This window comes from Palaemon carinicauda, chromosome 22, assembly GCF_036898095.1.
Source record: "Palaemon carinicauda isolate YSFRI2023 chromosome 22, ASM3689809v2, whole genome shotgun sequence".
In the NCBI taxonomy this organism is placed as follows: domain Eukaryota; kingdom Metazoa; phylum Arthropoda; class Malacostraca; order Decapoda; family Palaemonidae; genus Palaemon; species Palaemon carinicauda.
Window position 1 is genome coordinate 8,854,528 of NC_090746.1, and position 15,000 is coordinate 8,869,527.

At 33.2% G+C, this 15,000-nt stretch overlaps 1 protein-coding gene across 1 annotated transcript in view; it reads right to left on the reverse strand.

Moving 5' to 3' along the window:
- LOC137616314 (parapinopsin-like) overlaps positions 1–15,000 on the reverse strand; it is a 501,664-nt gene that overhangs the window by 126,895 nt on the left and 359,769 nt on the right. The window contains exon 3 of the mRNA XM_068345962.1: positions 8,063–8,258. Coding sequence (XP_068202063.1) covers positions 8,063–8,258 — 196 coding nt within the window. The remainder of the gene's footprint in view (positions 1–8,062; positions 8,259–15,000) is intronic.

The window sequence follows — 15,000 nt, forward strand, 5'->3', positions numbered from 1 at the left end:
ATGGAGAATAACTGCAAACTTGGTGTTACGAATAGGATGGTACTGTCCGGGAAGATCTGAATGTAAAGGATGGTCGGAATTATGAAAAATCTTATGCAACATGCATAACGACCTAATTGAACGACGGTTCCAGAGATTAATATCTGGATCAGGAATAAGAAATTTAATAGACAGAAAGTTCCTTGCCAATAAAATTAAGATGGGAATCAGCAGCATAACAAGATAGAATGAAAGAATTAAAACACTTGTTTAAAATAGATTTATAACTGAAAATCTTACAAGACTTATTTCAATAAGCCAGATTTTTGTGCAATTGAAGAAGAGACAGACTAATGTGCTAATCCAAAGTAACTTTGCTGTAGAAAACCACACCTAAAATTTTAAGAGTCATACAGAATTAAAGAAACATTATCAATACTGATTTCAGAATTTTGAGGAGCCACCGTCCTTGACCTACTTTAAATCATACTGTGAGTTTTGTTAGGATTCAACTTCATGCTCCATAATTTCACCATGCACTAATTTTAGCTAGATTTCTATCAAGAGAATCAGCAACCACAAATCTACGTTCAGGGGTTGGAATTGGTGCAAAGAGAGTAGCATCTTCATATGCAACGAGCTTGTTTTCTATGACAAATCACATGAAAAGTTATGGGTCAAGAACACCACCCTGAGGAACACCAGATATCACATTCCTATACTCACTATGGTCCCCATCAACAACAAGCCTTTGCGATCTATTACTTAAAAATTCAATAATAATGATAAGAAATGATCCACCAATTCCCAACTGTTTATATTTGAAAATAAGGCCTTATGATTAACACGGTCAAAGGCAGTACTAAAATTAGGGCCACTCATACCACCTTCCTGACCACAATCAAGGGATTTCTGTACAGCATTGGAGATTGTAAGAAGGGCATCACATGCTCTAAGAACTTTACGAAAGCCAAATTGCAAACTAGGGAACAAATGATTACCTTCAAGAAACCTATTTAGAGGTTTTGTCAAAAGACTTTCAAAAACATTATATGATATTGGAATCAGCTGAATTTGAGCTACCACAAATGCACTTACATAACCAATTTATATAACCATTAACATTACCTATTCAACAAGAGCTAAAAGAACCTCTTATTGTTAACTTGTAGAAAATAACAGAAAACTTTGTAGCTAAGAAACCTGCATCCTTTAAAATAAAACACACAGGGAAAATACCACTTGGGTCTACACCTCCATAAGCATCAGCTATCTCTCTCTCTCTCTCTCTCTCTCTCTCTCTCTCTCTCTCTCTCTCTCTCTCTCTCTCTCTCTCTCTCTCTCTCTCTCTCTCTCTCTCTCTCTCTCTATATATATATATATATATATATATATATATATATATATATATATATATATATCAAATAAGCCATATATTTTTATACATTGCCTGGATTCTCTTACCGACCTCGGGATCAGAGCCCCAGGCGAAACCACTCAAAAACAATAGCTTCTGACAAGCCGGGAATCGAACCCTGGTCCACGAAACTTGTATCAACAGTAACATACCACTTGGCCACGAAGAAAGATAAAGTCAATGACAATTCTTCTGTACTTACACCTGTCGAATTCAGGTTTTTAATACTTGAATTGAAATCAACCCATCTTCACCATCGTAGCTAATTGATCCAGACATTAATGTATCAAAAACATATGAAAAACATGTCTAATTGTGCAAAATCTATCATTCATATATATATATATATATATATATATATATATATATATATATATATATATACATATATATATATATATATATATATGAGACACGTGTAATGAAGAAGAGTCGAATTCTGTTAACAGGGATAAAGAAAGGATTTTGCTTATTCATATCTCAATATATCTTGAGGAATTTTATATTTTCAACATGTCCACTTCTACTTCACTATTTTTAATGGAACCATACCATTAAGTTTCAAAGTGTTAATAATAGATTTGTTTAAATTAAAAGCTTGGCGTTAGAGTTACAGCTTTACATTAGATATATAATCCTCAAGGTTTCCCATTAAATCAATTGATCGTGAGTTTTATCCCCCTACAACTGACCATTCTATTTCAACTTTTACCCATTCATCGTCCATAGATCTTATTCCAAGTAGGGTTCTCGTCCTTGAGTACTGTTCTTCATTTAGAATTAGCATGATAACTCTCACATTCTTTCTATTTTACATGGAAAATCCAATGGGAGTCAAGCCAAGAATTATCTATAAGGGGCAAGTATATGTTTAGGCCATGTTGCGCAAGTAAAACCAGCTGTCGAAATTCGAGTTTAAACCCTTTTTGGAGTCAAAGTTCATCAGAGAAAGAAAAACAAAACGTCATGGATGGAAGTAAAGAAATTACTTCTTTGCAGAGAAAATGCAGAAACAGAGAACTCAGCGGACATAAAGAACATAGCTGCGCTAAAGTGAGTAAATTTTGAGATCAACTTAGTTTACAAATCTAGATTTACTGAAAGGTTGATTAAGCCTCACAATTTAAAGGTTAAAGGTGTCTGGTTTCAGTTCCAGTTTTATCAGAATAGATGTTCACCAAAACGTCAGCCGGGCGAGCCCAATCCCCCATTGTGGCCTCACAAGGTCTTGGGCCTCCCCAGTAAACAGATTATACTCACGTACAGGGCAGGGGTCGATCTGCTGCCATGGGAAGGCTAGGCGGACACGTTACCACCGTACTGGCCAGAAGGCTAATTATGCATTGGATCAGATATAACGTTCTTAAAGAACAGGCGTCAGTTCCGACGCAGCAATGGAACCTAAAACAAAGGTCTAGAGATTATAGATCTGACCTTAAACTTTGATGAAGAGGGATAACTTTTGATATAAGTAATGAATTTGGGAAGTATTGTTATGGCGGGATATAAAAAAAAATCAAGTTTACAAACAAATAGTTTCTGCAACAAAGACTTTCCCCTAGGGTTATGGTAACGTCCCTGACTGGTGACCTCCAGACTGGGTTCGAGTCCCGCTCAAACTCGTTAGTTCCTTTGGTCATTGCAACCTCACCATTCTTGTGAGCTAAAGAGGGGGGTAGGTTCAGGGGAGCCTATAGGTCTATCAGCTGAGTCATCAGTAGCCATTGTCTGGCCCTCCTTGGTCCTAGCTTGTGTGGAGAGGCGGCTTGGGCGCTGATCATATGTATTTATGGTCAGTCTCTTGGGCATTGTCCTGCTTGATAGAGCAATGTCACTGCCACTTGCCTCTGCCATTAATGAATGACCTTTAAACCTTAAGCTAACAACTGGAGTCTTGCACAGGAAGGATAGGCTATTCAAAGGAATTATTTTCCTTATACCAATATTTCTTAAGACTAACAAACATTCAAATACAACAAAACAACAACCTAACATACTGAAAATACCAAGAAAAACCTGACTTGTAACAAACACCCATTCCTTATACACCAGAAGTCTTCATCAAACAGATCAGTATTTTCCAATTGTAGCTTATTCAATTCCATAATAGGTCCAATCAAATGTCAAGACCTCCATTCCCAAGAGGATGAGGAAATAGTCCACTGCCTTCAGCCAAAGGGAAAAGGGAGTCTAAAGAAGAAAAAATAGTCCGAAAATAAAGAGAAAAAAAAATGACAGTTCCGTGCACTCCTCGCTTACTAAACTATCACACTATAATCAAAATAAATATGAATAACCAGTTCTACTTACTGATAAATGAATAAATGCACTTCCAATATTATTGATATATAATAAAAAAAAACTATTCAAAACAAGAGCAATTAGAGATTTCAGACCGCCGCCAATGAATATTACCGACATTTAACTAAAGTCTACGGACATCGAATCCCACTTTTCATATGCTGACTGTAAAGTAGATGGTGTAAAGTGAAATGTTAATCCAGAATCGTGATCTTCATTCATATAACCACCAAGATTTCATGGTTTCTCCAAATACATAATATCTATACATTGTTGAAATTTGGTGAAAATCCAATGTGTCAATTTGTATTGATGTAATCTTTAAAATTGTGAATAATGCAAACTAGAATAAAAAACCCGGATTCGGTACCGGATCATCTCCAAAAGTTAATGGCGAGGACCCTGGTCTAAGATTTATCTGTGGTGGTTATTTCGTCAAAATCCGGAAATTTGTTTTGACGGAATCTTTAAAATTGTGAAAAATGCAAATCCGGATCTAGAATCCAAATCAAATCCGGATCCGGATCATCTCCAAAATTCAATGGGGTTGTCCATGTCCTAAGATCTATCTGTGGTGACAATTTCGTCAAAATCTATTGAGTATTTTGACGTAAACCTGTCCAGACACACACACTAATAAATAAATAAATAAATGAATAAATAAATAAACCGACATGAAAATATAACCTCTGCGTATAGTTAAAAAAAATGAAGTAATCGCCCAACACTTTCACTACCGTCCAATTATACCAACCTTCAATTATAACAAGAGCCTTACTCACTACAAACAATTAGAACATAAATGATCCAAGGTCTGTAGAGTACACTCTTTATCTTGCAATCCGAAGTATTTGGCAAAACAAAACAAAACGTTAAGGTAAAGAGAAATGCCCCTTCTCTACGTAAAAAATTCATTCTTATATTTCAAATTTAATCTTGAATATTTCCATAAACAAGAATATTAAAGCTTTAATTTCAAAAGTCTGTGTATGTTTGAGTACACACACAAATATGTATATAAATGCAAGTGTGTACATATATATATATATATATATATATATATATATATATATATATATATATCTGTATATGTGTGTTACAGTAAGGACATAATTCGTAGTTAATATCCAACAGATTTTGTAGACTTGAGAACAAAGCCCTCAGAAGGATATCGGGAACTGTGAAACTATGTGAGAGATTACTCGAGTGCCGTATGTGGATGAGATCATGGTGAAGGGTAGATGCAGATGGTTTGGGCATGCTCTTCACACTCCCCAAGAGAGATTAGTTCACCAAACTTTCAACTGGGTTCCACACTGCACTAGAAGAGTTTGAAGACCCAAGCCTACATGGAGAAGTGTTGATTTAAAAGCTCAAGATAGAGATGACTGGCGAAATCTAACCATATATATATATATATATATATATATATATATATATATATATATATATATATATATATGTGTGTGTGTGTGTGTGTGTGTGTGTGTTTGAATATTTGAGATTGATCGATTTGAAGTTCTCTGGCATCCTGACATCGAAGGTCATTGACGCCGATTGAGTATTTGATATATATATATATACATATATATATATATATATATATATATATATATATATATATATATATATATATATATATATTAATCAAATGAGTTGAGCAAATTGACCTTTGATTTTTATATTACTTAATTATAAAAAAAATATTAACATTACTTCTCATGAAGAATAATCCTTAAACGGAGAAATTATCATTAATGTTTATTATTCTTTTCTCCTTGGGCATAAACGTAATTACTGTAAAATATTTTATCAGACAAATTATGAATGACATAATGTTCATTTTTTCTTTAAATAATATATAAGAAATAGAAGCGTGAGTTATACTCGAGTGATTACCCTTTGGCAGTAATGCTAGTTATTTTCAAAACCTCTTAATGTTTCACTATATGAAAATGTAAGTAATACAGAATTACGCATAGTCGTAATCCAGGAATATTTTTGTAGAAGTATTATTTAAAAGCAGTGGCAAACGTTTATCACTATCATTATACAGCAGCAGCAGCAGCAGCAGTAGTAGTAGTAGTAGTAGTAGTAGCAGCAGTAGTAGTAGTAGTAGTAGTAGTAGTAGTAGTAGTAGTAGTATGCTATTTAGAGAGAAAAATGTAGACGCGAAAATAAAAATGTCTAAGAAACTCCAAGGAACATTATTTTCCCTTCATTGGTAGTTTTCAAGAAAAAAATACTGACTACTGAGACGCGTTTTTAAAGGATTAAACTATCTAAATGAGAAGAAAAGATAGAAGCAGGAAGCGAAACACAGAAGTTTGGCGCAGAAGATAAATAAAAGTTTTTGTTGGTGCACCCGGTGATATGAGGTCGCCTAAAATAGGCAGTTTCCTCATTTTTGAGGTCAGCGGAATAATGCTTAAAAGATTACCTTTAGAAAAGGGGAAGCAGTGTGGTCAGTCACATTGTAGCGTAGAAAGAGGATCGAGAGAAATAATAAGGACGTGTAGTAGATTGGCCAGGGCACCTGCCATCTATTGATATGCCACTACTAGAGAGGTTTGGGGGTCCTTTGACTGGCCAGACAGTACTACATTGGATTTCTCTCTCTGGTTACGGTTCACTTTCCCTTTGCCTACACATACACCGAATAGTCTGGCCTATTCTTTACATATTCCCCTCTGTCCTCATACACCTGACAACACTGATATTACTAAACAATTCTTCGCCCAAGGGGTTAACTACTGCACTGTAATTGTTCAGAGAGACTTTGGCTATGGAAAGCAGCTCTTCTAGGAGAAGAATAATCCAAAATCAAACCATTGTTCTCTAGTTTTGGATAGCGATATAGCCTCTGTACCATGGTCTTCCACTGTCTTGGGTTAGAGTTCTCTTGCTTGAGGGTACACTCAGGAACAATATTCTATCTAATTTCTCTTCCTCTTGTTTCGTTAAAGTTTTTATAGTTTATATAAAGTTTATATAGAGTAGTGGCAGAGACACAAGAATGCAGTTTAGAATATTATGAGCGTTGCAATGTAGAAAGGCTTAATTGGTGTATGTGCACAAAAGACCAAGGAAATGCATGATTTATTTATAGGAGAGAAATTCTATGATTCACACATCGGAACAAATTCAGAAGGTATCACTTGGAAAGGTGTTTGCAGGAACCCTCAAAGGAATGAATGTAGGAAACGTAAAGTTAAGGAATTTGGCCATCTAGCTAGATGAGACCTAAGGGAACTGGAAAAAAGAAACCAAGAGGCAGAGAGGGTTCCTGCTGTGAAGGACAGAGGGAGCAGTTGGGAACATCAAGTCCCATTTACAGTAAACAATAATCCCCTGGAGAAATAGAATATAGCAGAGAAATGGAAGTGTCGATGCAGAATGCATATAAAACAAAAAAATAATTATAGGCGGTAGAGCTGAATTCTTTAGTACGGTATGTAGCATAATATGAGTTGAAATGTTCAGGACTACGACTTAACATAAACATGGCAAGCGGGTTAAGCGCTACGCAAGGGTACGTTAGAATTTTGGAGCTGGTTCCATAAAGGTTAACCGTGGAAAGAGTACACAATTCTTAAGTGTTGGGCAAGAGAGATAATAAAGAAAACTCGAATATAGGTTAGATGGATAGTCTGAAAGAGGCACTGGAAAGGAGATGGGGCTGGGGGTCCACAACATACAGAAAACAAGAGAGTGAGTTGAAAACAGTGTTGAAGACGCCATGTGTGTAGGGGACTCAACTCAGTGTTGGTGAGCTTTGGTGGAAATGTATGAAGCTTCCAGCAGATATCACTGTCGTACACTTATCAAAAGTCGCTCTCTACCCATGAGACGCGTTTTAATATATATGTATGTATGCACGTGTGTGTATATATTTATATATATATATATATATATATATATATATATATATATATATACATATATATATATATATATATATATATATATATATATGCAGTATATATTTTGCCAACAAGAAGTTATTATCATAAAGTCGATTTCCCCCTTGGGTCTCTGATCCCGAGACAGAGACCATCCGATATTAAAAGGTATTTAGGGCTTATATGAATGTATGTGAAAAACACGTTTAAATGTCCAAAAATTATCATATATTGTATATACATATATATATATATATATATATATATATATATATATATATATATATATATTCAAATAAGCCATATATATTTTTGATTCATTAATGTCTGGATTCTCTTAACGACCTCGGGATCAGAGCCCCAGGAGAAATCACACATAGACAAGAGATAGATAGATAGATAGATAGATAGACATCTTGCTACACATATTATTGTTACAAAAGATATCTTCTAATAACTTTACCTTATTCCTGGGCCTTCAATTTTAAAACCTCCCCATCCCGCCAGGGGAGGGGCGGCCGAAAGGAAGGAGTAGATCCAAACTCCCATGATAGTCAATAAGGCGTTTCTCTCCGTCAGTTCAGACGTCTTCCAAGGCCTCGAGATCATCATATACCTTTCGAATGCCAACACCATCAGGTTGCATATGGATGTGATACCTGCAATCAAAAGAAAATTATATTTTATAGCGTATTATTTTCATGAATGAAAAGAACTTAATTTTTTGGTAAATTTGTAAAGTCATATTTTACAACTTGCTTTATTTTCAAAAAAAAAAAAAAAAATCTTACTTATTTGATAAATTCTTAAGTCTGAGCTCATTCAAAATAACTAGTATATAGTATAGAATTGGAATAGATCAGATTATTATTATTATTATTATTATTATTATTATTATCATCATTATTATTATTATTATTACTTTTACTAAGCCAGGCTACAACCCTATAGTGGGAAAACCAGGATGTTATAAGCCCAAGGGCTCCAACAGGGAAAAATAGCCCAGTGAGGATAGGAAATAAGGATATAAATAAACTATATGATTAGTAATGAACGATTAGAATTGGATATTTTAAGACGAGTAACAATATTAAAATAATTTTTTTTAATATAAACTGTAAAAACTTCAAAAAACAAGAAGTGAAATAAGGTTAAACAGCGTACCCGAATATACCCTCAAGCAAAATATTTAAAATGGTAAGTACAATAAAAAAAAGAAAAAAAAGAGAGATTCTGTTACTCGAAAGACGTTATTATAAATAGCTTCCTTGCCTTTCTATATGAAATATCCAAAAAAGGTATGGTACATAATAGTAATAATTGATACTAGCCTAAATACTCTGTCTGGTCTAATGTAAACGAAGTACATTAATGCTATAATTTTGTAAGATTCTCTTATATCCAAGAAAAACTATTTATGATATACCCTGCATGACATACCACCTTTATTAAGAGATCATAACTCAAACACGAACATAGAAAACTAAAAGGAAACAGTGGGAGGATATAAAATAGCGGCACTGAGAGAGAGAGAGAGAGAGAGAGAGAGAGAGAGAGAGAGAGAGAGAGAGAGAGAGAGAGAGAGAGAGAGAGAGAGAGTGCTTTCTTTTAACTCGAGAAAAGGGGAAGATACAGTCCCTGTTTAAAGGATTGCGGGAGTTTATTGGAAAAGCTCCTGTAATTCGAGAATTATAGTCTTCCTTAAGTCCTTGAGTTTCTTTTAGTGTCTACAACCTCATCGTCCCTTTCAGATAGGGATGGAGAGTTTGGGTGAAGCCTGTAAGTCTGCCTGTTCAGTCGTGAGCAGCCATTTGCCTGACCCTCCCTGGTCCTACCTTGGGTGGAGAGGGGGCTTGGGTGCTGATTACCTCTACTATATAATAAAGAGCAAGTGTCTGGTTATGTATATATATATATATATATATATATATATATATATATATATATAGATAGATAGATATATAGATAGATATATATTACTTGGGTATGTCTTGGTGTCGTTATAAAATCGAAGACATCTTTCCGAATGAACTGTCCTGCAGATAGTTTTCTGAATAACAGGAAAATGCATTCAAGTTTCGAAACTGATTATTCTTCAGGACTACATTGGATGATTGAATTACACTTTAAGAAATAAGGTATGATGGTGGGAATCTTAATACACTCGTAATACTATATATAATCTGTTATTAAGACGTTGACCTGCAGTTTACCTCTGCTGCTCATGGTGACCTTTGAACTATGAGGAAATTACTTTCGGAAAAAAACACTGCATGCATATATATATATATATATATATATATATATATATATATATATATATACATATATATATAAATATATATATATATATATATATATATATATATATATATATATATATATATATATATATATATCCATCCAAAACCATCATAATTTCCTTTTTCATTAAAAAGTATGGAATGGGATTTCCATTATTGACAGGCGTTTTATAGTGTTAGCAAAACAAAACTAAAAGACCTTAGTTATTGTTAAGAGAGTCTGACCGCAGTCTAGTAGTGGCTTCAGACGTTAGGCACATAAAGAAATCTTATATGTATGGTCAAACATTACATCTTATGCTGCAGGATAATATTTATTTTCAATTAAGTTTCTCTCTCTCTCTCTCTCTCTCTCTCTCTCTCTCTCTCTCTCTCTCTCTCTCATTTAATCCTAAATATTAGTTGGTAATAATATTGAATTTTAAACATAAAATATTGCTTTAAATTATATACATCAAGCCAAGCACAAACCAATAATCATAATAATTTTAAGGATAATAATAGTAATAATAATATTTCGTTAAATATAAACTTCTGCCACCTTCTCTTTCCATGACTGACTAAATCCATAGAGGACTATGGCTGAGGACTATGAAGGGCGAAGTAGGAGATGATGAATGGAGAAGTATTGAATTAAAAGCTCAAGATAGAGACGACTGGCGAAATCTAACTGATGCACTTTGCGTCAATAGGCGTAGGAGGAGATGATGATGATAATGATGAATTCATAATATCTATAATATATCTTCTAAATGGCTCTGATGAGTTTCTTCTCTGCAGTAATACCTTCAACCAGTAACTGATCAAAATTCACCATTCATCATCGGACAAAGCAATTATATTCAACGAAGCATGCTTATAAAAAGGTCTACACCCGAAATAATAATAATAATAATAATAATAATAATAATAATAATAATAACAGCAATAATATCATTAATAATAATAATAATAATAATAATAATAATAATAAATATAATAATAATAATAGCAACTATAATAATAACAATTACAATAATAATAATAATCATAAAAATAATAATAATAATAATAATAAATGTTATATTAGTAGTAACTGTATATCAGCTTCTCTCTACGGCTCAAAAAGATAAAAAATAAAGTTATCTTACCCAACAACTGGCTTATAAAAGTGTCTATTGATGCCTGTGAATTCGGTATAAGCCACTAAGGAGAATTTTTTTTTTTTGGTGACTGGCAAAAACATGATTTAAAATACTTATTGAATAATTTTACCTCTTAAGAGTAACCAAAGACAATAAGGCTAGTCTTGGATAGTGCCATAGCTTTTGTACCATAGTCTTCCACTGTCTTTGGGTAGAGTTCTCTTGCTTTGAAGGTACACTCAGTCAAACTATTCTATCTGTTGCCTTATTTCTTTTCCTCATTGTTTCCTGTTGGATCCTTAAGGCTTATGGAATCCTGCCTTACCAACCAGGGTTGTAGATTAGCTAGTAACAACAACAACAACAACAACAACAACAACAACAACAACAATAATAATAATAATAATAATAATAATAATAATAATAATAATAATAATAGCGTCTGATCAACCTCATCTATTGACTATGCACCCAACTAATTTGCTTAAGGAAAAACTCTAAGGGATTTATATTTGTATTTCAGATGGTTTGAATATTATTGTTTGTTTACTATTATCCATCATGTAATTCAACCCACAGTGTTTTTTATTCATTTCGATTTATCAGTTGGCCACATACTGTATATTCTTGCTTTAACATATGTATTGCTTGTTCATCATTCATGTCCTCGCAATCTGAGACCCACTTCCTTTACCAATTATATATATATATATATTTATATATATATATATATATATATATATATATATATATATATACTGTATATATATATATATATATATATATATATATATATATATACTGTGTATATATATATATATATATATATATATATATATATATATATATATATATATATATATAAATGTGTGTATAAGACTTTTCACACAATTACAAGATGCAAATTAAGGTTAGATATATATATAATTTTGCAAATATACCTTAATGTTACTTACAGAATATTTGAAAGGCATTCCAAATTTCCCAAACCGCACATTCACATTAGAATCTGGGCCTAATATTAAACTATTATTATTTATGGTTTTCTATGAATAATTGCGACCATATAAGTAAAATAGAATCCTCTAGTAGGGGTCTTCTCATAAATTCGGCCCTGTTCGAATGTCCAATCTCAGACTTGAGTAAAGTACACATGTTGTAAACGGTATAATCATACATACATTTAATCTACAACCATAACTTAACTTTGTATCAGTTATTGAGAGAAAATAATGTGCTATTTCAGGATAAGTTCTTTCATAGGTGTTGATATGCATAACATCAGATGCTTGTTCCACATTCGGAAACGACATTGCTGACTGGCTGAAGAACGAAGTAAACAAACAAAACCAGCAGACGACGAACACAATATAATAGCCCCATCTGTTGCCAACACGGCCTATGAAGAGAGCTTATGCTCACGGAAATAAAACCAACGTTCCTGTCTTCCCTTTATTGTCTTTGGAGTGTAAGTGAAGTAATATTGTGGCATTCAGAGACTCAGGGGTCACCCCTTTTCTTTGGCTGAAACATCTGCTCAGTGTGTCGTCTCTTTTTCCTTACATTCCGATATAACATTATTTCAGATGTTGGGTAACTTTATCTTAGATATTGTTTAACTTTATCTCAGATGTTGCATAACTTTATCTCAAATGTTGGGCAACTTTATCTCAGATGTTGAGTAACTTTATCTCAGATGTTGCACAAATTTAACTTAGATGTTGGGTAACTTTATCTCAGATGTTGCATAACTTTATCTCAGATGTTTGCTAACTTTATCTCAGATGTTGCATAAATTTATCTTAGATTTTGGGTAACTTTATCTCAGATGTTGCATAACTTTATCTTAGATATTGTCTAACTTGATCTCAAATGTTGGCCAACTTTATCTCAAATGTTTGGCAACTTTATTTCATATGCTGAGTAACTTTATCTCAGATGTTGCATAAATTTATCTCATATGTTGGGTAACTTTATCTCAGATGTTGCATAGCTTTATCTCAGATTTGGGGTAACTTTATCTCAGATGTTGCATAACTATGTCAGATGTTGGCTAACTTTATCCAAACAAGGATTTTGTTTTATAACATACAAGTGACAGCAATAACTGTGATATTTCCCGATATTGTGATTTGTATGAAGCAGTTAGATACTATTATCATTATTACTTCCTAAGCTACAAACCTAGTTGGGAAAGCAGGATGCTATAAGCCCAAGGGCTCCAACAGGGGAAATATCCCAGCGAGGAAAGGAAACAAGAAAATAGATAAACTACAAGATAAGTAATAAACAATTAAAATAAAACATGTTAAGAACAGTAACAACATTGAAATAAATATTCCATTTATTAACTATAAAAAGATTAACAAACAAAGAGGAAGAAAAATAAGATAGAATAGTGCGCTCGAGTAAGAGAACTCTAACCCCAAACAGTGGAAGACCATGGTAGAGAGTCTATGGCACTGCCGAAAACTTGGAGAACAATGGTTTGATTTTGAAGTGTCCTTCTCATAGAAGAGCTGCTTCCCATAGCTAAAGAGTCTCTTCTACCCTAACCTGGAGGAAAGAGGCCACTGAACAATTACAGATCAGTAATTATGGGCACTGGGGTTACAAAGGGGTTGTCTATGTTTCCAGGAACACCTCTTACGTACAATTCTAGGATGGATTTGTTTCATTGTTTGTGTATTTGAGAGAGAGAGAGAGAGAGAGAGAGAGAGAGAGAGAGAGAGAGAGAGAGAGAGAGAGAGAGAGAGAGAGAAAGAATCATCTTTTATGGAATCTTTATCTCTTCTCATATATAAGCTCTGATGTATCTGTTCAAAGGGAGAGAGAAAGTGAGAGTTTTACTAAGAGATGAATCACATATCATTTCGTGCCATTGATTGTTTGCTTTATTCATATTGGAAACGCATTTTCATCAAGATTACAAAATATTTGGTTATTTGATCGTAAACAAAAACCGTTTGTGTGTGTTGAGATTATAACTCTATGGATTTCGAGGATATATATATATATATATATATATATATATATATATATATATATATATATATATATATATATATATATATATATATATAAAAGAGAGAGAGAGAGAGAGAGAGAGAGAGAGAGAGAGAGAGAGAGAGAGAGAGAGAGAGAGAGAGAGAGAGAGAGAGAGAGAGAGTTAGCTTTAAGTCCATTCGCGGACTCCATTTGCTCTTTGGCATTTAGTTTAAGCATTCAGAAAGTCCTTTTGAGAGAGAGAGAGAGAGAGAGAGAGAGAGAGAGAGAGAGAGAGAGAGAGAGAGAGAGAGAGAGAGAGAGAGAGAGAGAGAGAGAGAGATTGAAGTTATGCCAACCAGTAAAATAGAAGACAAGCGTAATATAACGCATCTGTTTATTTTTAGGTGAAATCATTGATTCTTGTATTTCTTATAGCTATTATATTAATTTTTTTTCATAAATAGAATTCTTTTGTTTAGATATAACAAGAAACATAGGAAATAAGAAATGTACATGTAAAGAGGATACTGTGGAAACTCACGAACATGTTTTCCAAAACTACAACATGAATAAACTCACATTTTGCATTCCACTATCTCTTCCTGTAACAGATTAATGATAGAAACTTCATATAAAAATGGAGAGTACCTGAATTTCCTAAATAATTTGAAAACCTCTGTTTTATAAAAAGAAAAAAAAATATAAAGGTACACTTGTGCACACTATTCTATGTTATTTCTCTTTCTTTTGTTTTGTTAAAGTTTTCATAGTTTATATAGGAAATATTTATTTTGAAGTTACTCTTCTCAATATATTCTATTTTTCCTTTTTTCCTTTCCTCACTGGGTTAATTTCCCTGTTGGAGCTGCTGGGCTTATAGCGTCCTGCTTTACCAACTAGGGTTGTAGATTAGCAAGTAATAATAATAATAATAATAATAATAATAATAATAATAATAATAATAATAATAATAATAATAATAATAA